We start from the raw sequence: 27,870 nt of genomic DNA on the forward strand, positions 1-27,870 counted from the left end.
ATTTAGCAGAGTGTGTGGTGACCCTGAGAGCTCGCTGCTCTGCAGCGGAAGAAAAGAAGTGCAAAGACACAAAACACAAGGAGATTAAGAAAACATCTTCATCAATTTGAGAACACATGTGCAGCACTTGAAAAACATTTAGCATATACAGAACACTGCAAGAACGCTACAGAGACACATCCAAACACACAAATGCAATTATGGTGGCTCTTTCTTTCAAAGCAAACACGCTGCAATATAGAATATTCATTTGGTTTGTCACTTGACCAAAAACATTATGGGAACAAAACAAAACAAACATTGATACCAGCTATAAATGAGGGTGTATTTTAGATACAGTTTTTTCCTAAATAAGAATCTGTTGAAAAATGACCGACCACATCAATGCAACTTCCAATTGATGGAATTTTGTTTTATATCTTAGATCGCACTGGAAGTGAGTAAAGGAGGTACATTTGATCATTATTAATTCAGAATATGTCAGTGACAAAGACAACAGATGTCTACACAAATATGCAGGTGGGATATTTCTGTGGCATCCTGAGAACTTCTTTACCCTCCTTGCAGAGTTGGGATTCTGTGTAAGACAAAGTCTTTTGTTAATATGCTTATTCTGAATTTGATGCAAGCAGAACATTTTACACAAGCTGGGACAGGAGCAACAAAAGACTGGGAAATGTCGGTCATGTTCCAAAAACACCTTTTACAGGTAAACATAGAAAGTCACATGATCGGGTATGAAAAGGGGCATCCTGGATCTACTGACACCACATGAGCTTCAGGAATACTTCCAAAAACCACACAAATGATTGTGTTTTGTGCTTCTTCATGTCTGACACAGCATCCCAGCTTTGTAAACACTTGGTTAACCTCCTGTACGTAAATTTTCTCCTTAAAAAAAAAAAAATCTCAAGGCATCATTATGTAACTACTTCAAAATATTGTCTATGTTACAGTGACTTGCTCCGGTTGTGACTGGGAACTCCACGAATGTGAACCTAGACCGTGCGCTTCCCACAGGGGTTACACTCTGCATCCCCTCATCTGATCTCAGGGTAGATAACGACCATCTTTCCAGAAGTCTACCATCAGTAGATCATGTCCATCTCTTTCTCCATTGCCTCCTCATTATGCTCTTGGTTGTATGTGGCCCACTTGTTGAGCCTGCTGTACAGCGGCAGCTTATTCTTCTCCCTGTAGAGGTAGACACCGGTCACTCTGTTCCAGTTAGTGCTGCAGATGGGAGTGGCGGTCTGATACTCAGCCGCCTGCTCCTTCTCATCCTTGTCCAGTGCCACAAAGCCGAAGAAGCTCTTTATGTTCTCTGCGGCCAGGAGGCGGGCGTGGACGGCTGCCGTGCGCTCGAAGAGGGCCTTTTCACTCGAGCGGTACTCGGACCAGTAGTCCTCCTGCAGGTAACCCAGAGGAGAGGTGCAGCGCTTCATGCACAGCATCAGGAACACAGCCACAGAGGTTCCTGCCACCAGCAGCCAGCCTATCAGCTGCAAAAGATGAGAGAGTGCTGAGGTCAAACATGTTCAGGTTCTGTCGTTAGCATATTAATATCTTCTTACACAAATGTCAGAATAGTAATCAATGGCAGAAGCTGGTTTATACTCCTTCTTGCACCCTTCTCTTCCAGTCCTGCTGTGTTCCTGCCTTACTGCATCACCTGACCTCCACATCCGACTCCCTCATCAGCTCTGCAGTAAATAGACTTCAACCTCAGGCCTCAGCTGGAGCTCTCTGCCAGCCTATCTTTTCTGCCACTACTACTATAGTAATCCAGTCTTCACGTCCTCATGCCTTGTTTGTTTTTTGTTTTTTTTAATCCTAACCTGCTGCTTTGATTCACTTGTTTCTTCACCTTGCCTCAGCTGTGCTTTCGGGTCTGCAGCCTGACTGAGCTGTCACGGGTACATAACATGCCACAGTGGAAGTGAGGTTTCCTTAGTTGATTTCCTCGTTACCATTTTACATTTCCTATTTGGGCGGAGCTAATATAACTAAACAAGACCAGTGTGACAAAAACAAAAGTTAAAGTGCTCCAGTACCTGAGATTCATATTTCAGCTGCCGCTCAATTTCAGGCCAGAAGACTCGCACCTCTGTCGGAACATCTTCTTTACACGGGAATTTCGCCATGACCTCTGACCCCTGATCACTGGGAAAACCGACCAGTGTACTCGAGTTAACAAACTCACTGAGGGCACATGTGTACGCCTGGCCCTGCAACAGAGAGATAACCACCCACGTTAAAGGAGCTACCACGGCTCGACCTATGATGGTTCCCTGCAGCGCAAAGGCAGCAGCCCCCGACAGCTTCCTGCAGTTCCTGAGCCGGCACTCGGACACAAGGTCCCATGTGTTCTTGTTCATCATTATTCCCACCAGGAAAAATGCCAGTGCTGGGACACCGATGGCAGCCAGGCCATAGCGGTAGTTCCTCCCAGAGGAACATGGGCAGTGAAAGGCAAAAACATTGTACGCAGTCTGGCCGGCCACCGTTCCCAGAGCGATCAGACCGTTGAAGATCATCACATCTTTGCTCTTGAAGAAGAGGGACACAAACTTAAAGTTCTCTGTGACGAGTGCAGCAGCAGCCATGTTGAGGTGTTTTGTCTTTTGACTGAGAATAACTGAAGTGAAGAGCTGTGGGTCTGGTTTACAATGTCAGGCTGCGGGAGGAAGCAAAGAGAAAAACATAAGAAGCTGAGCGCTTTTCAGAAACGTGTGTTTCAAACACACTGCTCTGACTGTTGGTGTGAACAACACTTATGTAATGAATGGATTGTTTTAGGTTTACATACAGGAAATGAGCGTTACACTTAATTCATTCTTATGGCAATCGATGAAGAGAAGAAGCGGAAGACTGTCGAAAACACTCAGTTTGAACTTTTCATTTTGTTTTTTAAATAACAATCCACACTTTGATTGAAAACAAATGTTCGCCAAAGAATGAAGCTATTCAAACTCACGCTCTGCCAGTGTCCTGAGGCGGGACATGTGACTCAGCCCCTATAATCCATTAAAAACACCCAGCGCACAGCATCGGAGGGAAAAAAAACTGTGAAAATATGTCCAACTTCAACACGTTATACATGCGAGACTGAAGAGAGAGGTCCCTCTTTTTGTGTCTGTGTTAGCAGCCGGGGCACCAGTGATGACTCACAGTCAGGAACTGCCCTCTAGTTTCCTCCCGCGTGAAAGAAGATCTGTAAGTGAAAACATCTGTTGCAGAACCACAGGGCAGAGCTTCTGACAAAGCGGGGCTGCCCCTGAACTGAGAGTCTGCATGAATCATACATCAGAAACCTGAGTACTCAGTATGCTGCTAAACTGAGTTTGAGGATAGTGATTGATGCAGATTTAGTTTAAATCAGAATTCCAATAACAGTTTTGAAACACATTGTCTTTAAAGTTGCAGTGTATGATTCTTTAATGAATACGGTTGATTGAGTCTTATTTTCAGTTACACTCAGATTACAATGCATGCAGGGGGAGCGTAACTTTAATGTCTGCTCAGGACTTCATTAATCCACTTTACCTTTACATAGCGAATAGCTGTTTGTTGCTATATTAAAGGTTTAATCTGCAGAATGTGGCCAGAGTGTGAGGGGGTTCAAAGACTGAGTTTGAAGTCAGAACATAGACTGAAGACAGTATGGAGGTGATTTACAGCAGCCCTGAACAGGACTGTGACTCTGCGGACAACACCACCCAGCGGGTGGGGACTGAGGAGATGTGCAGCAGACGAGCGCGTTTAGAGCTGAAATATTTTCACATTTCACTCTGTTAATTGGGGATTTATTTTCAACCAGACCAGAGGAGATTTACAAAGACAGACCAGGGTTTTATGATGAGTTAATGAGGAAGTTAAGCTCGTCTTGGAAATCAGAAGGTGTATGGTTGTATTTTTCTGTTTAGTAAGGAATACAGATGTATTTTTTTCTATTTCAGGCCCTTGTCTTTAAATAGATAAAGATTGGGATTGATTCAATCTGAGTCTATTCCTACAGGAAGACTCATTTTTCCTACCAGCTGGTCATACTCAAGAAAAATGTAATTCAAAGGAAGCAGAGTCCATGTTAGAACGCGGGATAGCAAAACCGGCGTGCCTCACCACGTCTGTTTGCTGATCGGGCTGGTGGGTCAGATTGATTTTGCTCAGATTTCAGATTGTTGTGCTCATGAGAGTTGAGACGGTGTGTTGGCTGTTATGAGATGCATTAAAAAAACAAAATAAAGGGAAGAACTGGAGAGGAAGTAAAAGCTGTAGCATAATCAAATGGGGAAGGGGAGAGAGAACAAAACAGAAACAGGCACTGATAGAAACCCCTTAGATTAACAGAAAGTATAACCACCGAGGCACAGGACGAAGAGAAAAAAAAAGAGCTTCTGCAAAAATACGAGAGCCTGCCAAATGAACTCTGTGTCAGGACCAAATCAACTTATCAGCACATAAGAATATATATATTTATATATTTATTTGTTTGGTAAATTGGTAGTAAATTAATCACAGCAGCAGTGGGTGTGTCTGCATTAGCTAAAAGATGAAAAGTGTCTCTCCCTTCGAGGTCACAGCTTGTTTTAATGAGAAAATAGACAAATAGATACTGAAACTGAAAAGATACAGAAACTGGAGGATTTATTTCATGCATCCATGATTAATAAAGCAGCATTTTTTTCTCTTTGTGACTGCAACAGACCTCTTCCAGAAGAAACCCTCCTGCTTGAATCAACTTTTGGAAAACATGGTCCTTTGGTAAAAAAAAAAAAATGTAAAGAAACAAGCCTGCAGACGTAAACACTGAAGGAGGTGCATCCAATGTGCATTTCACTAAAAAACACCCACAAACAGATTTAATCTGCTGCATTGATCAACATCAAGTAAAAAGGTCAAATTTACACAATGTTAAAACAAGAAAATTCGTTTAGCCCACCGCAGAATCCAAGGTCATCATTTGCGACTAAATCATTGTATTGTTTTGTATAAGTCCTGCAATGGAAGGATGAATTTAATTTAAATTTAAAAACAAAAACTACCCTCTCTTAATTCATAAAATGACACAAAAAATACATAACCTCTTTTGGACATCCCAACTACTCCTAATTTTCTCCGGATGACTTCTCTAGAACAAAGTAAATGACGGGAGTTTTATCACACAGAAAACAACTCTTGAGATGCTGCATCTGTCAACAGATGTAATCACTGTCAATTACAAGTTGACAAATTCACGAGATTATCAAGCTATTAGTGTCTCATAATAATGTGCAGAAATAAGAGGCATTCAGCATCTTTTTACTGCTTGCACATAAACATTCAGTATCAATACATGTTTCGACTTTCTTTGCGGTAACGTTGGGATCCACCTTTGACTTTCCGGAACCAATATGCAAACCAGGATGGTTCAGTCAGCTGTTGTACAAAGGATGAAATCAAAGCTACATTCCGTTGAATTGCTCGTGACTCAATGTGATCAAAATTAAAACACTCTGTTTTAACATAAGCATTTCAAAAGAAGTGTTACGATATCAAAAGCAGCAAAAAAAAACAAACAAAAAACATCAGTCCACTTTGATCTTGATTAGTCAGGGGAGTGCAGGAAATCAGAAGAAAGCTGAACGTCTTTAATCAATGCCACTGACGTTTAGACGATTAATGGACATTTATCCTTCACTCTTCAAACAGAGGTGGAGGAGAGAGTTTAAGTTGGAAATTCTCTGATCCTGGTTGGGCTGTAATTAGAAGTCCTGGTTTCTCATTGCTGTGAGACAGTTCTGAAAGGATGGATAGCTGAAAAAATCAACAGAGAAAATGAGAAAATGTTTAGTATTTGTGGCAACAGTGTATTATTTGTCTTGTCACTGACAAAGCTACTAAGAATTTCTGATGTGATCTGTTTTGCTATTTGTGTGCTATCAAGTAACGTAAATGAGGAGGCTCTCCAGCTGCTACAGAGAGACGGTGTCATTACCCTGGATGGTCCTCGGTATAAACAGCGTAGCTGATCCCAGGACTGTTCCTGGTGAAGGTCCAATGTTGCCTCAACAAACACCTGGATCACGACCAAGAACCAGATAAAATGTTGTCAAAACAGAAATATTCCTCAGCAGATACAAAGATAGCGAGCCCCCCCCACCTGTCTTCACTGTGGTGTCATGTGTAAATGTAAACACAGCATTCTGGGATCTGATAAAATTTTACCTTCTTTCTGTCAGCCTCTGCTCCTGCATCATGATGCACTGACGTAACACGAGTCTGATACAGAGAGAAAGACAGAGCGGGCTGTGTCATGACAGTTAGCTACTGTTGCTGTGTACTTTTTTTTTCATACATGTTGGAGTGTAAAAGAGCTGGTGAAGGGTGAATATAGATCAGAGCTTGTGGTGATTTACACACCTGTGCCAAGGACGTGCTGCGGCCTCTTTTTGGTTCAGAAGAAGTCCCGCCTCTTCCTCCTTTGCTGGATGAACACTTGTAGCAGCTCCACCGCTGTTGCAACTCTGGGGCAACAGCCCACCCGCAGTCCTTCTGCTGCAGACACTGGACGTGATACAGATGGCCACAGCTGACAAGGCACAGACATAAACACGTTAGCACCTGTAAAGATCTCAGGTATCTGAATAATCAAGTTAATAAAGTGGAACATATATATGGTGTATGTGTATCTTGTGTTTGTTTGAACACTTTACTGTTTCTGTGTCATTTGGGTCTTCACCCTTGCTCAGGAGTTTAACACCCCCACTGTGAGTTACCTGAACACAATGATCTCCTCAGCAGAGTCCTGCCTCCTCTTGTATTGCTGGAGACAAATATTACAGTAGTCCTGTCGGGGGTGGAGTCCCCTTGTGACTGCAGCCCGTAGGTGAGCCAGGGACCAGTGGAGGTCATGGTTTAGAAGACTGGTGGTTGTCTCAAGTAAAGTCTAAAACAGAAACAACATTATTATTATTAAAGACCACTCTGTTATTCTATCATGTCAATTGCAAATGCACTTCTTTACTGCATATGTGAATATGTTTGTCAATAACAAAAAAAAGTGTCAAGCATCAGGATTAATGTATTTACAATTCATGCCAAAAACGCAAACCTCATCAGCCAGCTAAAGGGGCCACATAACACAGACCCACGACCACATGATGATTTACCTGTTCGTAGGTAAATGTGTCCAGCATACCCAGAATGAGACCCTGAATCTCTGCCAGCTTCCCTGTCCCATACACCGGGTCCTGACAGACACAAGGGCCACGTCATATGTCATGAATACGAAGCGTACAGTACAAATGGTAATCTCATCAACAAACTTACATTCTGTCCAATATCTGTGTCATATAATACACAGAAACACACACAGAACTAAAACAGGGTTTAATGTCTTTTTTAAATGTTTACTTCTACAGACATTGACTGTATATTATTAAGAAGAATGAGTTATTCAGAAACACGGCAGAAAATCACAAATACACACCTGTAGAATTTGTTGGATGATAGCAGGAAGAGAAATGAAGCTGCTCATACAGTTGAGAACCTTCATCGTCAGCTCCTTCAGCACTGAGAAACATAACATCAACTTCATTATCAGCACCGTCACCACTGTCATTTCATTGTCAAGGGCTTGTCGTACTGTTTTAGGTAGTGCAACGTTAATTTGGCACCATTCTGTGTAGTCATACAAACAACTGTGTATTTGTTTACCCTCAAATGTGTGTTTGGCACCAAGTCCTTTCCCTTGTCTTTGAGAATTCATCATGGTCTCCAGAAGTGGAAACCAAAGGACCTGTGAGAGGGAAAAAAAGCCATGATTAAGTAGCTAGAGAGCTCCCCTGGACCTTCCCACACACACACACACACACACACACACACACACACACACACACACACACACCACTACCTCTCTCTGTTGCTGGTCGAGGTTCGGAGAGCTTCGATGACACAAGGCAATGATGTCATTCAGTGAATCCTTTACTCCTGTCAGCGTGGATTCACTGTCAGTCTTCTCCTCATCATCATGGCTTTCTTCTTCTTCAACTTCTCTGTCACTCTCAGCAGTGAGGACACTCAGTTTCTCCTTCAGTGTCTTCAGAGAGATTATAAAAACATGTTTGTGACAATGAAGGCCACATAACACAGCAACTGTACAGAACATTTAGTCCGACTGTATTTAGGTACAGTTTGTTGTAATAATACTGAGTATTTTTATATGAATTTTTATTTCTACACCTCAACTAAAAGTGACATCCAAATGCACACAGGTATGAGTGGATATCAGTATGTGCAAGAGAGGTAAATATGAATAATTAGCTCATTAACTGATCTAATAAACAATTATCCCCTGGGTGTTTAGTAGTTACCTCTAACAAGACATCAAACGCTCCTTGAGTATCTCCCTTCTTCTCCAGCAGATAAGCTGTAGCCTCATTGTGGTGATACTTCTGTGTTATCTAGAGAGAAAGACATGGAAAAAGAGTAAGGTAAGCTGTTCTCAAAATAATGGCTGTTAGCATATTCTTTGATACAGTGAGCAATTTTGCAACTTATTTGATTAATCAAAATGTGAGTTTTCATGGTGACCCCAAACTTTTGAGAGGTAACGCATCTTTCTTGTCATATGGAAAATACGTCGTCATATACACAAACACATGAAATGCACATGTCAGAGTGTAGCAGATAGTACTTCTATGGCCTCCTTTAATCTGTAGTGCTGGGAGGTCTGGAGGAAGCTCAGCAGGTTCTGGGGGGCGAAGCGGCACAGTAAGTCCAACAGGAGCTCATGGAGGTCATGTTCCAGTAGGAGCATGGTCCCCGGATGATGAACCTCTCTGTATAACAGAGCAGATGAAAGTTAAAGAAGTTAAGAATGGGAGTAAATAAACAGGGAGGACAAGAGGCAAATGTATAAGATGTAGAAATGAGTTAGCAGAAGTATTATTAGAACAGGATGCCCACTGTACCGTGGCTCTAGGAGACAGCTGAGAAACTTGTAGAGCAGCTCGTCATCCTAGAGAGAAAGAGTAAATTAAGAAATTCAGTTGGAGACATTAAACAGTCCAACCAGACTGTTTTGTTGTGATGAATGCAGCCAAAATAGTGTAATATTACAAGATGAAGAAGATTTATCGTGACATCATCATTTGTTTTGACCTTACCTGAAACTCAGAGATGATCTGCTGCACCTCTTCTACGAAGTGAAACACCACTAAGTCGGCTAACTTACTGGGGTCAAGGGTCACCAGCTCCTGTGAAAATATATAGTATAGGTTTGTATGAAAACACAGTATAGCGGACAACAGACATGTTGAGAACCAGAGAATGTCTCCCTTCATGTGAGTCCTTGCCTTTGTAAAATCACGCCTGATACACTACATGACTTTGTTCAGTCATCGTGAGCCTGCGTTATGCTACACAACTACGTAAATTAATTACTATAGTTAGAGGGGAACCAAATCCCACTTTTTCAGCATTATTGGAATTTCCAGAGTAGAGACACTTTAGCCAAACCTCTGTGTAACTTTTAAGTTACACTTAAAATGCAAAAAGACAAACAACACATTAGTAATGCAATAGGGGTAAAGGTATGTGAATGTCATTCCGTTATGTACCGACCTGCATGTTTTGCAGTACTTTTTCCTTGACTGTTTGTTTCTCCTCCGGGCTATAGCCAGGCATGGACAACAGATTGTGGATGTAGCTGAAGATCTCCCCCTGACACACACACAAGACTCAATTATTTACAGGGTTAGGGTTAGGGTTACCTTCTACGTTCTTCAACACTCAAAGCAAAGAAACAACAGCCACACAGCCCAGCTGCCTGTAAAAAAATCACACGTAAATCAGCATACACAAAAACGCAGATACAAATTTAACATATATTGACCAAATCGATGTTTATATGGATATGAATCTAAATATATGTTACCTTTCTGAGAGGGTCTCTCAGGTAGCAGTCAATTATCTTGTCATACAGATGTTTCTTCTCATAGAGAAACTCACAGATTTGGTAGCTGGGGGGCAAGAGGGAGACAAACATATCTTAGAATAAATAAGTTGCTAAAATAACTGAATCATATTGCCATTTATGGTGTTTTCACAGAGAGTCATTTTAAAACTGTCTGAATGACATGAGAAACCAATGTAAAGCAGCACTGTGAGACTGTCTGGATACATAAGATAAGAGACTTTTGTAAATATGAGTATTTTTTAAATCTAAAGCTTCACTAATCAATATTTTATATTGACTCTTAGGGACAGACTCTCAGGAATAATCACTTGGCTACTTACAACTTGGCCTTTTCCGCCAAAGCCAGCAGCCTTTCTTCATTAAACTGGACCACACCACCGACATGCAGCAGCTCCAACAGAACCTACACACCAGTCAAAATAAAAACCAGATTTATATACACATTTAAAAAGTGTACAATACGTATGAAAAGTCAAATTGCTAAATGTGGAAAAATGTTCCCTGTGACTGTCACTATGATTAGAGAATGATTTCTCATGCATTAATAAAAAACAGGATTGTATCTGTTATTTTCAAATATTTGGTATAGGACTTTAATAGCAGATTATTTTAATTTTTAGCTGAACCTGCTGCCTCTCAGTGTGTCGGGAGTCATCGTCTGGGCAACACAGGAACTCCAGCACCTGAAAAGACAATAAGACCAAAGATTAATGGAGAGGGGTGTCAGGTTGATATTTCTAAGAAATACTGCCACATGGGATGTGCTGATGTGACAAAATAATGGATGAGGGGGTAGTGAAGGAGACCAAACATACGTCTTTGACAGTGAATAACAATTTGACAATATGACTGTGATTGTTTTAGTATACAAACTTATACCACATATTCTCACAGTAAATATTCTTCACAGTGAGGACAGGTGGTCTTCCTGTGAAACCACATTCCAAGACACCAGCTAGGCTTCATTGTTAATGAGAGACGTTATGAATAGGAAATGCCTTCCCCGGAAGGAAGAGTGGCTGTCTTGTCAAGGTTGAGATTCTAGTGGTGTGCAGACAACAAGGCCTTGTTTGAGAGTGACGTGTAAAAGCAGCTGAGCTTTCTGTCTAAAAGCTGTAGTCCTAACATACCATCAGCCTCTCTGTTTCTTAGAGAAACTGCCTGGCACCATCCGGGATGTCTCTCTACCACAAAAACTGCTCTTTCTGCTTTTGTTTGCAATAATATGTACATGAAAGTGAGAGAGATTTATTTCACTGACATTTGCAAAGTTATTCAGACCCTGCACCTTTACCTATCGGGATAATATGATCCTTGATGACTTGAAGACTTTTGAGGAATATTTACCTGATCAAAGAGCTTCCTGTTCACGAAAAGCGTGTTGTCTGGTTTGGCCAACTGGCGAGCCAAAAAGGTGAAGAGCCCACCCACCTGGGAAGGCGTAAAGTCTGGGTTGTCAACCATCACCTAGGTAACCAGAAAGATATATTAATCATCAATGAAAAGATAAAAACACAGAGAAAATAAACACTGTACAAACAGTTTTTTTTGTTTTGTGCAAACTTCCAAATTTTTGCTTTAAATTTACTTGACATTTTATGGGACCATGGCTAGTGTCTACCAAGCCTCTCTTTATCCTCCATGCTACTCCATGCACTGTCAAAAAGTATGTGGGACAAATGCAACACATGGAAGTTTTCTGTCATTTTTTTTTACCTGTAGTAAGATGTCCACTATCCTCTGCTGGTACTCAAGAGCCTGCTTGTCATTCTTAAAGTCTTCAAATGTCTAGAATGAAAACCAAATATTAAATGACAGGAAAAACTATTAATTCAATCTGTGACATTTCATTTTTATAAGGTGGAGAATGAAAACCAACTGCTGAGGGAAACTATGGCTCAAAGCTGCAAAACACTAATGTTCACCAACTGTGTCTGTCTTCCATTTGGTGCTTTACAGTCAGAGTACAGTGGGTCATTAGAGCTTCTTTGTGGTAAAATGCTGCCTGCTACAGCCTAAAACGAGACTATGACAGCAGTGAGAGTGAACCTTAACAATAAAATTGCGGGCCGGGCCGCTAAACAATGAGCTATAAATCACTATAAGGCTCCATTTAGCTGAGGGGAGCTGCAGACGAGGTTGATAATTATGTGTACTTGAGGTTCAAACGATTCATCTTGTCGCATAGTTTTTTCACTTTTTCATTTGATATATTGTTATGACAATGAAAATGAAAATAGCTGTTAAAAGTCAGTGTATTGTTGTGTCTTTCATCACACTAATCACACATTTACCAGCATGTTTAAATGATATGAAGAGATCTCACCATGGCAAGGACATTGAGGAACTCCCGCGTGTCGAAGTGGAGGAGAGTACGAATATATGGAAAAACCTCTTCCTCATCTGATGAGTCGGCTGAGTGGAGACGGATAAGAAACTCATACACCTGAGATGCACACGCAAAGACACTGCATTAGCCCAAAAACAAAGTGCATAAAGGATTCCTTTTAATGACTACAGTTACATTTCTTCAGATGACATAACAGTGGTGTTATCTCTCATCAGCCTCTCACTTCTCAGCTCAACACATTCAACTAGCTGTACTTTTAATGCTCAACAACGACGTAAAATCCTAAAAATAGCTTTTTTTATCATCACACATACTTGTGAAAAGTACAGTTACACTGTTTTAGAATTTTGTTGTTTTGTTTATACAGTATAACATACACAATCGACATACCTGGTTCTTTACTTGAACCACAAGGTCTTCAGGTATGTCTCCCAGTGGATATGCCCTTCCAGCAAGACAGCAGCTAAAGAAAATGCACACATGCACACACGGTTGGTAACAGCTACTTCAAACCCCCAAACTTTTTGCAATAAGGTATGTCAGCTGCACAAACTTATGGACTGTGGTATAAACTGTCATCTGTGTGAATTCACCTTATGTACACCAGAAGTTTGTTTCCCATTATCACCTCCTCTTCTGTCCATGAAGAAAAGGAACAGAATTAAAGACTCAAATATGCTCTTCCAACTTTCTGAACCACTGAGATGCTTGAAATATTTGGTGCAATGAACTTTTGGGGGACTTGTTTCCAGCCTTACCTGTTAGACTTCTCCCCTCTCTAATTGGTGAACCAATCACAGCAAAGAGTTTCTACAATACAAATGTGAGAGACAACATAGAGGGTAAAGTTATCAATTATTTCTCAGGGTCTAAATGTTGATAGAGAAATGTTTGCAGACTAATGCCGAAGTGCTTTCTGCTGGACAGGTAAGAGTAACATTAAAGATTACAATGGACTGTAATATATATTTCCCCCTGCTGCTGACGGAACAACACCTACACAATGTGCAATGTTTATTTGCACTTCATTAGTATCACTGAAAAGAAATGTTGCCATATATAACATATTATGTTATATCATACATGTAAATGTTAGCACACCATAGCATCAGTGTGTGGGTGAGCTGGACATTAAACTTGATCAGATTTTTCCTATTCTCTCAGTTCTTTTTAAATGTCTTAAATTTAACTGAAATGAAAGTCATCTCATTGATTGAAGCACATCATTTTGTAAAAAAGGACTTGCCTCCATAGGTGTGATGTAGTCATTCATTCCACTGTTGAAAACGTAGATCATGGCATCATAGAGCTGGTTGTCCCAACACACTTGAACCACCTTCAAAAACACACACACAAATACATAAAAAAGTATTAATTACTATGGGTTGGATTTTGTCGGCTCAGTTGCTGAATAGTAACAGATGGGAGCTCCACAGTTAAAATAAACATGGCAATTTGTGCTAATTAGTTTATGTTCACTTCATCTGTTCTTTTAACACCTGATGTAACATATTCTCATTTTGCACTGAATATAGATCAAGTTAGTGGCTGACAGTTCTCTGGCTGGCAGTTTTCTTATGGAAAAATGTCCAACATGTGTCATATATTATTAATGATTTACAGCTAGTCAATTATAGGGAAGCCAACCATCAACTGAAGAGATTGTTTGACATTTGCATCTGTTTTAGCAAATTATTCCAGCTACTGTTGACTGCTGGAGCAGCATAATTTACTTACCATACAGTCGTTCTTTACACAGCCACACAGTCACTCACCTGTTGTATGTCCAGACTGGTGATATCCAGGTGGACAATGCATCTCTCCAGGCTGTCCATCATGCCATTGCTTTGGTAATGGGCCAGAAGGTCCTTCATGATTGGTGTGGTAAGGTGACCAAGTCGGTCAGCTACAATGTATGACTCCAGTGACTCCAGGAAGACGCCCTTAGCAACCGTGTTCTCCACGAGCCGAGAATACAGCTGGTTAAACAGCAGGTCACTGGAGACACACAAACACACAGAAACCCATATCTAATTTTTGTAGATTACTGCACTAGAATTAATGATAATTCAATTAATACTTATGTGACAGCAAAAAATGGTTTCTAGAACTTTAACCTGATAGGCAGACATTTTGACTTGTTGAAGCAGGAAAATTTGCTAGCTGTGAGTATCTATGAAATGTGTATAAACTTACGGCCTCTGTAGCAACAGGCAGTAATCAACCAGGACTGGAACCACATCCTGAACACACCGCAGAGAGACAGAGAGAGAAAGAGTTTCAAACAAACTATTTATTGACACCATGTCAGAATTTTCCTTTCCATTCCTATCATCATGTTGCCATGAGGGGGTGTACTTGGATTGGTATGTGTAAGGAGCCATCCAAATGAATGTAAGGACTCAAGGATTCACAGCAGAATATTACACTGTAAAAACATGTATAATGCTGTTTGCTTCACCAGTTAGTCCTTTTAATTGTGAACCTGACTGTGTATTCTCTATTTTGAAACAGTCCACTGTCAGCCATGAGGGTGCTGACTCTGGCAGACAGGACACTGTAAGATGTGGTCTTTAAAGCATGTTAACTTACGTGAAAGTGTTGCTCCATCACTTGAATCTTGCCTTGTTCAGGACACTTCTTCAAAGCATGCTCTGTAAACTGGAAAATGATCTCTACCATCTGGAGACACAAAGAGTGGTACAAGTTCAAACATGTCCAGAGATGTCCAGGGTAGATGGATTTAATGTAGCAAGCAATGGTTTTCTGTTTACCTTGTCACTGACCACTCCTTTCCTTTTCACTGGATCTCCAAAAAGGCCTGGCATAAACACGTTACATGTTATTCTTCTAACTTTCATCTGTCACACAATTGATTTTTGTATTAATACTATTCTATTAACAGCATGCTGACTCACATTTGAGTCAGCAACCACCAATGTTGTTCCACAAATGTATCTACTGAAATGTATATGTACTTTATTTTGTACACTAAAGGTGTTCTTTAATTCAATAATTCTATCATAACATTATGTTGTCATTGGACATCAGAAGACGGCATAATTCATTGACAATGTAGCTTTTATTATACAACAAATTTAACCATGCAAATAATGGTAGATGAGGCCAAATGCAGAAATTTGTTTTCATATTTGGATAACACATTAACACATTTTGGCCTGTTTTACACGCTGCAGGATGTGTAATACAACTTATACCCACCAACTACAGCCTTAGCAGTCCCCTCATGGAAGGACCAGGCCAGAGAGAGAGCCTCAACAAAATGCTCCTGCTTCAGCAGACAGTCTATACGCTGGACACAGACAGAGACGAGGAGGGACACTGGTCAGGTGCAAAGCAAGTAGTTGTTGGTCAACTGATGACTAAAATCTTATTAGATTATATTAATGTATTTCTCAGTGTATCATCATTACTGCAAATAAAATAGTTTACACATGATACACAGTATTTTTATCTATCACAAGTATAACAGGTAATACACATAAAACACATGCTTGGTTGAGGATACATAAGAAACTGTTTTTTTTTTCAGAGTTACAGTGCATGTATGAAAGGGGCTGTACATACCTCTCTCCAGTTCCGTAGAGCCATAATGTGAGCTGACTGCAAAACAAGAGAGTAACACACTGTTAAAGACTGCAGGAAGCCCACAGTCACTTAACTTTCAAAGAGAAACTCAGCATGTATGCCTCTCTGGAGAAGAGAAGAGTAATACCATGTTCAGTAAAGTAATTACTCGTAGTTTTGTCACTGTGGGCAGGTGCCAAGTCCTGCTGGAACAGGAAATCAGCATTTCCATAATGTATGGAAATCGTGATATCGCAAAATTTGGTGTACATCATTACATACTTATTGGATACACTGAGGAAAAAATTGTCATGGCTAAGACATCAGATTGTTGTCTTCTTACTTGGTGCCACATAGTAAAACATCAACATCAAGGGGTTTTTGGTGTTGCATTACAAGCTTATTCCAACATTAGTCAGCATAATCTTTCAAAGTGGTCACCAACAATTACTACTGACCAATGTGCAGGGAGAGAACAGAACAAATGTACACAAACAACAGTGTACCTTGGTGCCCAAATAGACAATCTGTCCTCCGTAGCTCGAGACTGACTGGTAGCAGGCCTTTTCTCCCACTAAAGCCTGGAAGACAGACACACAGTTAGACAAACAGTTAAAATGTATTGATTTAAAGTGCATCAGCATCAGCAGATTGACTGCAGCCAACCTACACATGGGAGAGTACAGCTCTAAGAAAATTCCAAATCTGTCAGTAGACACAGATTGTATACATGCAAGTCTGGTTACAGTGTTTGGAAAGTGTGACTGCATGTGTGAACCAAACTGGCTATAGGCATTTATGGCTTCAAAGGCAGATGTGCAAAATCTGTTGAAGTGCCTCACATGATGCCACTTCTGGGTACCCTGATTTCATCTTGAGTGAAATTAATTAATTCACGTGTAATGCCCTCTGTAGACATTCTGCATCTCTGGGGCATTTGGTTATTTTGAGGAGGGCTAGACTCCACCATAGCAGGTCAGGAACCCACCTCAGTTTTCAACTAGCTCTACATTCCTACAGCCCCTGAAGTCTCTGAAATCAAAGGAACCTGTACTACAATCTAAGAACCAAGACAACAGAATAAATATTGCAGTCATAGTAAACAAAGACCATCTAAATACTACACGGAAACAGTGTGCAGTTATTTATCAAATCAGTGTTCCCTGCCTCTACAGGAGCCTGTGTGATTTGGGCTCCCAAATGTTAATTTCCATGCAGATGACAAGCAAAAGCTGTCCTATGAGTCTGCTCTATACACAGAGCTGCATACAGAGTTGTTCTCTCAGCTCTGTATACAAATAACTACTCACTTGAACATTAGCTGTGTATTTATGATCAATAACCAGTTTAAAGTTTTGACCTCTGACCCAGTATGACCTGTTATCCTGCTATCCCCCCACCCCCCCGCATCAGCTAATCCCTTACCAGAGCCTGGGAGACATTCCCTCCAGTGGCCAGCGATTTGAAATGTCGGCTGTTATAGACCAGTTGCACCTGCTCCAAATCCAGAGTCTCCAAAATCTCCTGACTGGGCCGGTCCACCACCTGAAGCTTTTCATGGCTGTCTACCAGGAGCAGGGTCCTACTGTTAATCCACTGTAAAGGCAGGAAGAGAAGCAGTCAAGCACTTTGCACTATAGAAAACAGCAAACATTTGTCTTTATTTACACATAAGCCATACTGACAGGTGGAGGAGGGTGTATATTTAGATCTACACGACATGACTGTGTAAGGGTAAAAGGAGAGGGTCTGACATAACATAATATACAGTTTTCATAATATCACAGGGCTTGTTGGTGTCACAGTGGTGGGACTTAAATTAGTTACTTACACTCAGGCTGATGATGTCACAGCTGAGGTGGAGCTGTCTTTGTTTAATGACATGGATGGTCCCCGTCTCCTCCTTCTTTACCTGAATCAAAAAGCAGTGGACAAGAGAATATTCAAAAAACTGTTGCACCCATTACTTATCTCAGAATACACTCTTGAAGCAGTTTAGCACCCATGTTGTGAATTTGTAATGCACGTCATTAAATAAAATTCCTCTGAGCACAAGAATCAAGGTTACTAGAATCAAGGTTACATCAAAAGTTACTTTGATCACCTATGGAAGCAGAAAAAAGGCCATAATTTACAACTACATGTTGTTTATCATACTATCTGAACAAAATATTCAAGTGCTGGAAAAAAAAAAGAACAAAAAAAAAAAAGCAGATACCAGGAGGAAGTGTACTGTGTCTCCTTTGGAAAAAGCCAGGACCGGGTTTACAGTCTTCTGTACTGGAACAAACTGCCAGGCCAGCTGAGGAACACTGGACGGATCAGACTGGTGAAAGAAAAGGCAACACATCACATCAGCAGTCAATTAACCTGGAATAAATAAGGCTGGAAACTCTGCTTCAACGAGACACTGTTGTGGTTGTGCAGTTCACTTCCCAGCCTTCAACAGCCACTGGGAAATAAACACTCAATAGCAGCATATAAATGCATACTAAGTACTGATGTGGCTAGTTTCACCTAACAGAGTCTGATCAATGCAAATTTTCCCAGTGCCTGCAACTGGTGTGTCACCTCAGGTAGCCTGTGTCTCAAAAAGCTGCATTGGAACACACCACAAAAACTACGGCCAACTAGCTTGCACATTGGGTGAGATAACCCTTCGATTTACAACCTGCATTACTCATGTCAATATATCGGGGATAATATACACTCATTAACAAGATGAACATGGAAACAGAATTGCACACCTTGCTGTAGGGAAAAGTCATCCAGACTTTGAGCGAGGGCTTCAGTCCAATGACCAGAATCTGGTTAAAGAAAACCAAAAGACAAAAACATCACAAACTTACACAATGGTAGGCTGATGGACACAGGATTAAGTATGTGGTATGAACTGCGCGCTATGTGTTTGTATACCTTAGTGAGAGAGGCCATAGCCAGCAGTGAGTAGTGCGTGATGGGATGGTCTCTGAAGTCTTGAGGGGCATGTAGAGGTTCAATGGAGCAGACCTCCCCTTTAGAACCACTGAAGAGACACCGGGAGTCACAGGACCGCATCCCCATCACCCTCCTGGAAACATACAGAGACAATTCTATCTCAAATCTAAGAAAAATCAAATGAATAAAGTTTGACTAAAATGCGGAGTCATTTACCTGAAAGCCAGCTCGAAAACTGATCCTCCACTGTCATTGCACACTGCAAGAGTTGGGTCATCTGTGAACTAGAGAAACAAGCACAGAGAGATAAGATAAGATGTTTCTTTGATAATGGTTGTATATGTGAAATACTTTTTTAGCCAACGTGTGTGTGTGTGTGTGTGTGTGTGTGTCTGTACCTTCACATGCAGTATAGCTGTCCCTGGAGGGTGGGCATCATTGATAGTTCTTAGAAGCTTCCCATTGGCTAGATCCCACATTGTGATCTAATCATGCAGACAGATAAACAGGTGAAGAGAGAAAGACGAGGTTCAATACAAGATGTAAAGATGGATTTTGATATACAAATTCACAAAGTATGAGTTTATGAGCTCTAATCAACACCCAGTCAAAACGCCTGTGATTGTATATGTGTGTGTCTGAGTATATACCTGTCCTTTGGCAAAGCCGCACAGAAGTCGTGAGCAATCATGGTTGATGCTGAGGGCAGAGACAGCGCCAAACTCTGCCCCGGTTGCCTTTGAGCCTAGACAGAGCCGTAGAGCCTGGTTGGTATCTGTAGATGAAGATGGAGAGGACGTTAAGCTGGTGAAGCACACTCATAGCCGATCTTAAAAAAAGGTATGGGTGGTCAAATAATTTTCAAAAAAATGACAAACTCAAGGTTTTCAAGTCCAAGTCAAACAAAACATTTAAAATTTGATAAACAAAATCTAACATTGCATCAATACCAAAAGACAACACGCCGACACCAAATGAAGAGCTGGGGATGCAGTAAAAATCTGCTCATTGCAAATCAAACAACACATCATGCACCAAAGTAGCTCGGCCAAACCAAAATGGACATGAGTGGTGATGTCTCACGGGCAGTCAGGCTGAACAGAAAATGAACATGAGTGACCCATCTGACAGGGATGTTCATACCTTTTCCTGTGGGGGCATCATTATGTCAGCAATATAAAGAGACATGGGTCAGCCCTGCTGAAACCTCAGTCCCAATCACATCCCAGTCAAGACCCAAACAATATCTCAGTATCAACTGATTTGATTTGTGAAGACCAGCAGTTCTTTGCATATTTTGACATTGCTGTAATTCTGAAATAACAGTAAACATGCAATAAAAAAAATTATGTCTAGGGTTGTCTTTTGAAATGACTTATAGTTTCTTCAGGGGAGCTTCAGCTTCACCTCAACTAGATCACCAAACTGCAGCTCAACAACATTCAAGTTAGGCTGCCAATGATACCTGCTGTCTAACCACACAATTACTATAGTCTGCAACTCAGGTCTACCTGTAAAAAAAGACAAGTGAGTAGAGGGGTCTCTGTGTTAGGCGCACTGTTCCTGACAACTTCTGCAGTCTCATTTCGCCACTTGTTAGCAACCACCGTTTTTAAGACACGTAAGCGCTATATGATTAAATTACTGGATATTTAATGATGTATTTCATGTCATGAACAAAATGTATGCCTGTGGTAATGACAGACCTTATTTCAGGCATTTACCTGTAAAACTCATTAAAAAGACCCATCCACTTTGAGATGAAGGAGCCGGAAGTGCAAAAATGCAAACCAATCTCTGTGTTGTCAGACTCTACCGCTACATACTGCTACAGCACTCTATTAGCATCTAGTATAGTTTGAGTCATCACAATGGTTCAGTGCCTGAATAAAAACAGAGAATGTACCAGAGCTCTAAACCAACAGTGTTTCTGGGTGTGGACATGTAAGATTTTTTACAACAGTGGTAACGTTTAATTGTTGCATGTTATCAGCGTGACCTACTAAATACATACATGAAAAACATAATTTGCCCTTCATGAACTGATTAAAAAACATTTTATTAGACAAATCCTTGAAGCTACAACATGCACACAAACTGAGCTCAGTTCACTGATGTAACATGAGACCAGCAACCACAAGGCTCAAATCGCCCTTATCATTTTGACGTAGTGAGAGAACACACAGTAATGTTTGTGTTTCTGCATACAATAGTGATAGTGAATTTTTTGAGCAGTGCTTATGTGATCATAAAATCACAGTATGCAAAGCCCTGCACTGAAGAGTCGATATTTTGGTGACTGTCTTGATTCTTGCCTTCCAGGTGGACGGCGTATCACCGAAACTAAGGTTCACATTGCAGCAATTAAATTTTATTGCTAGTGAATTAATTTGTGTTTCTGTTTTTTGTGGAGTTACTCTGTGAACACAGCAGTCCAGTGAATCTCTGTCCTCTTGAGACCCGCCCTGGACAAATAACAAATACTATCAAAAGGTTTAGAAATTTAAAAAAAGGTCCATACAGTAGCATGCACTGATGTAATAAGCCTGATTGAATCCTGTGTGGTGATAATGTGTTGGCCAGGTCCGGGAACAGAGAAGGGAGCTGATACTCAACTGAAGATAAGGAGGGAGTTGGCTGGTGCCTAAAGGCCCTGATTACCAAAGTCAATAAAACCCAGTGTGTGAGCAGCTTGTGTGCAGAGTGACTTGAGCATCACATCCTGCCTCAGACCTGCACCAACTCAACTCTTCAACTCTGCAAATCCCAAAAGGTAAAGACTCCTATTTTCACATAATGTGTGTCTCTAAGACAGTGGACAGTGGTGATTGTACCTCATTTTTACTGGCCTAGGCTGATGTTGAGATTAATTTCCATATGTTTCATTCCTTTCAATCTATCAGTCAGATGAAAACATAAAAATAGAAATACAAGGCAGCTGATGTAAATACTACACAATTAAATAAAGAACAGCAAAACAAACCTATCAATTGTTCTAATTACCAAACTTAAGTGATGTGACAGTGATGAATACGTGTTACAGCCTTACACTGGACTTAAGTTTATTGGGATCCATTTATTACTAGCAGCAGATCATAGGACCAAAATATGTTGGACTTGAATGATCTTGCGAGTTATAAAGACTTTGATAAAGAATCACATTTGGTGACTATCATCTTTTTCTGAAAACAGGAAGAAACCCAAACTATTCAAGAGGCGCTGGACAATTTACGTGATGTTTTTGTCACATGTCTACTAAAACACAATATCATTATTTCATGTTTTGATTATTACAGTTGTTGTTGATACTGGTTACCTGTGACACCCCTACAACTAGTTAATGTACCTGAAGCAATAGAGATCTGACCTTTGCAAACAGTTAATATTACGATGGGCGTAATTAGTTAGTGATGAAGAAATACATGTTTGGACTTGAGACTAATCAGGTCTAAGCTCATCAAGTGACTTCTGGAGACAGCTTTCATCCACCTTGATCTTGTCATACGTGTTCAATGTGTCCTGCCTTCCCCACATGCTTTACAAACTGCTTAATCACTGCTTTGGTTTACTACATGGGCATTTTTCCATTTCATTTGGTCTGCTCACCAACTCAGAGATCACCTTTCCAGTGTGCTGGCATACTTTAATAAACTCACACCGTTAATGCAAACCTCTCAACATTAGCCATTAATAATTAGACAAATCAGTGTGGTGTATGCTGACTCACTGCCATGGCACACCTTGATAAGTGAGACACAGCCATCACTATTTGGTCTTAGCTCCATCTGTAATTTTCCAGCTATCAGTGTGGGGGTTGGAGGGGAACCTGACTTGTCACCATTCATTTCGTAATATCAGTCAATGTAACGTGATGTTTTTTCGACTGAAAGCCATCTGTCACACTCTAACTGAACACGTATTAATCAGTAGAGAGGACTGAGACTGACAAACTGCTGCATTGCTACATGGATGCTAAAATAACGTGGTGCCGTCTTGTCTCTAGCTCACAGCCAGCCTCTTCCCTTGCGGCCACTCGACAACTCATCACAATGGTTCATCGCAAATGCTACATCGAGATTAACAACAACTCTGGCTGCTACACTCTCGCCAATCCAAGGTGAGGTGCTTATTTTACTTGTCTTGTTTTATGTAACAGCAAATGGTAAAATATTTTTTAGGCGGTAAAATATGTCTTTGTTTTCAGGGTGTTCACTGAGAGTGGCTACTGTGAAGTGCCTCTGGCACCCATGGTGGGTCCCTGCTCCAACAGCAGTGCAATGTTCAACAAGCATGAAGGTGCTGCGACTGGCTCCGTCGGCGTCATTACCTACGACCTCTTCAACCCCGAACTGAACGACTACAGCCACGTCATGGCTGTCATGTTCTCCGTGCCCTACGACCGAAACCTTTACTCCAACTGGTTTGCTGTGGGGATCTTTGACAGAGGAATCGACTGCGACTACAATCTGTATGATATTATGTATAATGGAGATGAAAACAATTTTGTAAGAGCGAAGGCTGATGGCTCCTGCATTTCTTATGAGGGAGACTATATTATTGTCAGTGCCTCCATGTCAGACTCAGGTGAAGCAGTCCTGAGGGTGGATGTCAATGACACTGGCATGTATTAACATCCTACTGTTGTTATGTCAGTCATGTGAGATGATCACAGTCATTTTAATAAAATGTTTAAATATGTGTGAAACACAGGCAATTGAAGAAGTTGGTCTCCAGCACAAGTGGTGTTCATTATTCCATATATTCTAAATATGAGTGCATGACTGTACACTAAATATTGGTTATGTCAGGCGTCGTTTTCAAAGGAATTACATTTAGAACATGCTCCAATCAGCATGATTGATGATGAGAAGAAATTTTAATCAAAAAGAGAGATCTTCATAGACTGATTTTATGTACCAAAACAAACAAAATTTACATTTAGTGGACACTTTTTTCCAAAGCAACTTAAAGCAAGTAATTCATTCATGTACTGATGGCGGTGGCTGCTATGCAAGGTGCCAACCAGCACATCAAGAGTAGTTTGGGGTTCAGTACGTTGCCCATGGACACTTTGGCATGCAGACCAGGGGAATCGAACCAGCGACCTTCCGATAACAAGACGCTGGCTCTACCCCTGAGCGACAGCCACCAGCAGACACCAAAATAAACATTCAGTTTTTGTTTTCATGACTGAATAAACTAAAAGAACAAATGGCCCATTTCAGCATAATATATGTTATATTCTTAAATTATAACTATTGATGCATTAACATGTTTGATAAGGATGAACTCATTTTAATAACTTGATATACTATTGGGTAGCTTAACCTTTAGTGATATAACCTTGCTACAACTTGAGATTATTGATATAAAATATAAATAAACTAAGTAAAGTAACCAGTAGGTCTGATGCTAACACAAGCTTTAAAATAAATGTAGTGGAATAAAATTGTTATATTTGCCTCTGAAATGTACTGGAGTAGAAGAATAAAGTTTAGGTATAATGGGTATAAATCCTGGGTATGTTTCTTGTGAGGGAAGCGCCATCTCATGGCAGCACCCTGTAACTGAATGAATGGCCGTGTTTTCACTGGAATGCTACTGTCTTTTTGCACAGACCCCCTCCAGTTGCCAAATGTGAACAGGGCAATTATGATCTTCTTTTGTGGTATATATATTTATCGTTGAGGTACCAGAATGTCTGAATAAAAACATCTTTAATATAATCTATAACAGCAGCCAATGTAAACTTGTTTTATTACTCATAACTACACTACATAGACTTTAACTACACTCATTGTGTTGTATTTGCATCGTAAAAACAAAACAAAGTCTAAAATCTGAAAATATAATTTAAACCAGTGCGCGCTTAAAAAGAGGATCATGAAGTTTAAACTCACCAAAGACCAGGGCCAGACCATGAGACGTTCCCACAGCAATCACACCTGACATTGTCTGAACACAATAAAATATATACATCTTAGAACTGATAAGAGGGAACCAAGGAAAATGGAAGAAGGGCAAAACAGACACCACAAAAACAATAAGGCTAATTTATATACTTATTTTCCATGTCTCTAGTATATAGTCACTATTGAAATTATTAAATTCATAAAAATGCATCATGAGGGCACACACTGTCAGCCATTAAATGTCAGAGTGTGTTACAAAATTTTCCTTTGACTTAAATCTTTTTCAATTCAGCTGAATGAAGTAATACTCACTATAGCAGTTGGTAGTCCAGCATCAACTTTGTCCTGAGGGGGAAGATACAGATGTTTTTATCGTGCTTGGATACAATCTTAAATAAATTGGTCTGCTGAAACAAGTGTACAATTCTGAAGACTTGTCACCTAAATGACCTGAATAAACTGAATTAAGAACAAAGCCTGCAGAGATACAAGGTTACAACTGATGACCATATTTTCAAATTGAATTGGATTAAAATTAAAGTGAGTTATCAAGTGAGTTTGCATTCATGATCCAATAATTTTAGCTGTACTACTGATGAGAGAAGCAGAGAGAATCTCGCGAAAAACATGCATTATATGATCAGCAATTATGAAATAGAAATGGCACACTGTGTGTGTGTGTGTGTGTGTGTGTGTGTGTGTGTGTGTGTGTGTGCGTGTGTACGTGTGTGTGTGTGTGTGTGTGTGTGTGTGTGTGACAGTCTTACAGCAGCAGAGACGATCTGTGCAGAGATGCCTTTCAGCAGACTGTGTCGAAGAACAGACCCATGAACTGTCGGATTCAGATCCACTGTCCTCCTCTTTCTTCATGTCCGCACACAGACACACAAACACAGAACACACGTACAAAAAGAAACAGTTCCAATTTTATTACCTTGTACTTGCTGTGACAAGAAGGTATGCGTCAACAGTAAGTTATACTGAGTGTCTGTGTTGTTTGTTTGGCTCCGAGTCACTTCTTCTTGGGGATGTAGCAGGGTAAGGATGTGCATCTGTATCTGTTGATGCATGTGCTGCTTTGGTTACTGCAGCAGCACGTGTGAGCAGTCTTCCACTTTCTGACCAGAAAACTACCCAAACGTAAATGAGGTGTTAGAAATTAAATTGACTGAAGAAAAAATATATAACCTTGAGCATATGACCATGTTAAGTTAGAGGGAATTAATTACCATCAGACTTCTTCTAGAGTTTAGGCAGTAAAGCAAACAAACTATTTTGCTATATTATCAGCATAACAGCCTCAGAATAGAAGTGTGTGTGTGTGTGCGTGTGTATGTGTGTGTTCATGCCGTTTGAGGTGTACTGGGTCTCCACTGTCTGAGCTGGCCAGAGACGAGGTGTCACAGGAGTGAGCGTCCATGTTGTCAGTGTTGAGCACACAGGTGTCCTCCAACACAAACGGTTCCTCCTCATCCTCCAGCTGCAGACACACAGGGCAACAAAACAAACATACATCTCATAAAGGCTCCTCTTCATCTGTAGTGGGTTAGTATGACATTACCATTGACTCAAAGCAAGTACTTCAGGAAATCCAGTTATGTGTCTCATTGTTGTATATATTAATCCTAAACTGATGTTCAAATGCTGTAGACATAATCTTCTAAATAACAAGAATACAGGCTGCCTCACGGATAGCCTGAACTTTGTCCCACATAAGGTTAAAAGTTAATGTATTCATTATTTTGTAACAGCAGGGTTGCAAATAAAAACTGAGTTTGAGTCACTTTAAGTTGCAATACAGAAAAACAAAACAAACTGTTTAATAGTGTGACGTGTGACGGATGAATTGAGGGGTCTCCATGGAGCAGCCTCTCTGACGAACTGATTCAAATGATTTCCAAAATGTTCTTATCTTACTGTCAACAATGTATAAATTAAAACAGTGTAGCAGTCAAAGAGTTGCATGTACTTCACCTCATTGAGGATGCTCTCCAGTGTGGGAGGTGTGTCCACTTGGGGAATGTCAAACTCCTTGTCGTCAATCTGAGAACCAAAACAGAGATGGTTAGAAAACTGAGATTGTTTCTCTATCTGACTTCCAGCATATCCTTCATATGTTTTACCCCACGGAAACCACTTTACAACAAGAGAAGTTACCAGCCATCCAGTCCACACACACTCTGCTGTTTGAAGTAGTTGGCGAGCTTCCCTGAGCAGAGCTGTGAAGCTCTGAGGTAAAAATAAGCCTGAGCTACTATTATTTTATTGTATTGGTAAAGGAAAAACATGTTTGGCAGACCTTTGACAGGCACAAAAACGCCACATAACAAAATAAATGAAAGGAAAATCCCCCTAAAAGCATAATATGACCTAATTAAGGGCTCGAGGATTCCTTAGTGATAACAAGAGGTGACTGCACTTGAACGCACCACGGACGAAGAGTGTCACCACAGTCCCTAACCTCACACTCACTGTATGAAAATTGGTTGAAGATGATAACACATTATTACAGTAAGTTGTCGTCTGAGACACAGCTGGTGCTAACATTAATCCTTTGAATAATGTTGAAAGTCTCGCTGAACGGTTAACGTCTATTCGATCACGTGATGACGTCCAGCCTTCGGGACAGTGTGATGGACTGCTGTGTGAACAACTGTCACAAAACGCAGCCTTATAACAGTAACATTAATGGCGTCATCTAACGTTGTCCAAAAAGCTTCAATAACTCTCAATATTATGACAAAACAGACCCAGCAGCCTTCCTGACAGTAGCTAGCTTCACACTTCTCAGTGTGTCAACAACAGACTGCATCTTCCCTGTTGTCAGTCGCCATGACATTAGAGTAAGTATATTAAGTGTCTCACCGTGTCCACCTCCATCAGGTTGAGCTGAGAGGAAGCAGACACCAAGCTGCGGGCGTCCGGAGAGTCCGTCATGTCTGGGTTTAAACGGACTGAGGGCTCCGGAGGGCTCTCCTACAACCTAGCTTCTCCCCAGGATCTCCTGTGTTTCTTTCACAAACCGGAAGCACATTAATCACAACTTCCGGTTGAGTTTTTTCTTTTCAGAATAAAAGTTCCTAAACGTACACAAAACTCAAATATACCTAAAAACATAATGT

At 40.6% G+C, this 27,870-nt stretch overlaps 3 protein-coding genes across 4 annotated transcripts; 1 reads left to right on the forward strand and 2 right to left on the reverse strand.

The window, feature by feature from the left end:
• Positions 1–96: 96 nt before the first annotated feature.
• Positions 97–4,430, reverse strand: LOC119033820 (calcium homeostasis modulator protein 2-like). Of its 2 annotated transcripts, XM_037124380.1 has the most exons (3): positions 2,978–4,430; positions 2,055–2,677; positions 97–1,502 (listed from the first exon to the last, which is right to left on the reverse strand). In XM_037124380.1, the coding sequence occupies exons 2-3, from the start codon at positions 2,604–2,606 to the stop codon at positions 1,089–1,091; spliced, it is 966 nt and encodes a 321-aa protein (XP_036980275.1). In that variant the 5' UTR covers positions 2,607–2,677; positions 2,978–4,430; the 3' UTR covers positions 97–1,088. The 2 variants fall into 2 exon arrangements, with proteins under 2 accessions (XP_036980275.1, XP_036980276.1); XM_037124381.1 differs by lacking the exon at positions 2,978–4,430 and having other exon boundaries at positions 2,055–2,938.
• A 200-nt stretch (positions 4,431–4,630) lies between these two features.
• On the reverse strand, positions 4,631–27,779 carry vps8 (VPS8 subunit of CORVET complex). The gene is made up of 45 exons (XM_037124379.1): positions 27,614–27,779; positions 26,723–26,791; positions 26,098–26,228; positions 25,516–25,612; positions 25,061–25,093; positions 24,737–24,791; positions 19,487–19,611; positions 19,235–19,321; positions 19,053–19,120; positions 18,816–18,969; positions 18,647–18,706; positions 18,118–18,225; positions 17,731–17,811; positions 17,325–17,495; positions 16,406–16,480; positions 15,900–15,935; positions 15,534–15,624; positions 15,086–15,132; positions 14,904–14,993; positions 14,508–14,554; positions 14,087–14,309; positions 13,558–13,647; positions 13,070–13,121; positions 12,905–12,947; positions 12,702–12,774; positions 12,288–12,407; positions 11,678–11,749; positions 11,309–11,428; positions 10,588–10,644; positions 10,282–10,364; positions 9,920–10,004; positions 9,607–9,705; positions 9,150–9,239; positions 8,955–9,001; positions 8,678–8,822; positions 8,355–8,444; positions 7,895–8,080; positions 7,699–7,780; positions 7,472–7,554; positions 7,152–7,232; positions 6,759–6,928; positions 6,403–6,571; positions 6,208–6,261; positions 5,978–6,058; positions 4,631–5,796 (listed from the first exon to the last, which is right to left on the reverse strand). The coding sequence occupies exons 1-45, from the start codon at positions 27,683–27,685 to the stop codon at positions 5,677–5,679; spliced, it is 4,212 nt and encodes a 1,403-aa protein (XP_036980274.1). The 5' UTR covers positions 27,686–27,779; the 3' UTR covers positions 4,631–5,676.
• Positions 21,472–24,588, forward strand: LOC119033821 (bryoporin-like). The gene is made up of 3 exons (XM_037124382.1): positions 21,472–21,609; positions 22,840–22,953; positions 23,041–24,588. Exons 2-3 carry the CDS (start codon positions 22,886–22,888, stop codon positions 23,465–23,467), a joined length of 495 nt encoding a protein of 164 aa, XP_036980277.1. The 5' UTR covers positions 21,472–21,609; positions 22,840–22,885; the 3' UTR covers positions 23,468–24,588.
• Positions 27,780–27,870: the final 91 nt, after the last annotated feature.

The sequence above is a fragment of the Acanthopagrus latus genome, chromosome 15 (assembly GCF_904848185.1).
Source record: "Acanthopagrus latus isolate v.2019 chromosome 15, fAcaLat1.1, whole genome shotgun sequence".
Classification (NCBI taxonomy): Eukaryota; Metazoa; Chordata; class Actinopteri; order Spariformes; family Sparidae; genus Acanthopagrus; species Acanthopagrus latus.

Bases quoted from the DNA above. Each gene is read 5' to 3' on its own strand.
- LOC119033820 (XM_037124380.1), bottom strand. From the start codon at position 2,606: ATGGCTGCTGCTGCACTCGTCACAGAGAACTTTAAGTTTGTGTCCCTC. The intron at 1,503-2,054 runs GTACTGGAGCAC...CATCTTTTGCAG, and splicing joins AGCTGAAATATGAATCTCAG to CTGATAGGCTGGCTGCTGGT.
- LOC119033821 (XM_037124382.1), top strand. From the start codon at position 22,886: ATGGTTCATCGCAAATGCTACATCGAGATTAACAACAACTCTGGCTGC. The intron at 22,954-23,040 runs GTGAGGTGCTTA...CTTTGTTTTCAG, and splicing joins TACACTCTCGCCAATCCAAG to GGTGTTCACTGAGAGTGGCT.
- vps8 (XM_037124379.1), bottom strand. From the start codon at position 27,685: ATGACGGACTCTCCGGACGCCCGCAGCTTGGTGTCTGCTTCCTCTCAG. The intron at 12,948-13,069 runs GTAAGGCTGGAA...CTTCATGGACAG, and splicing joins AGAGGGGAGAAGTCTAACAG to AAGAGGAGGTGATAATGGGA. The intron at 6,572-6,758 runs GTAACTCACAGT...GTGCCTTGTCAG, and splicing joins GAGGAGATCATTGTGTTCAG to CTGTGGCCATCTGTATCACG.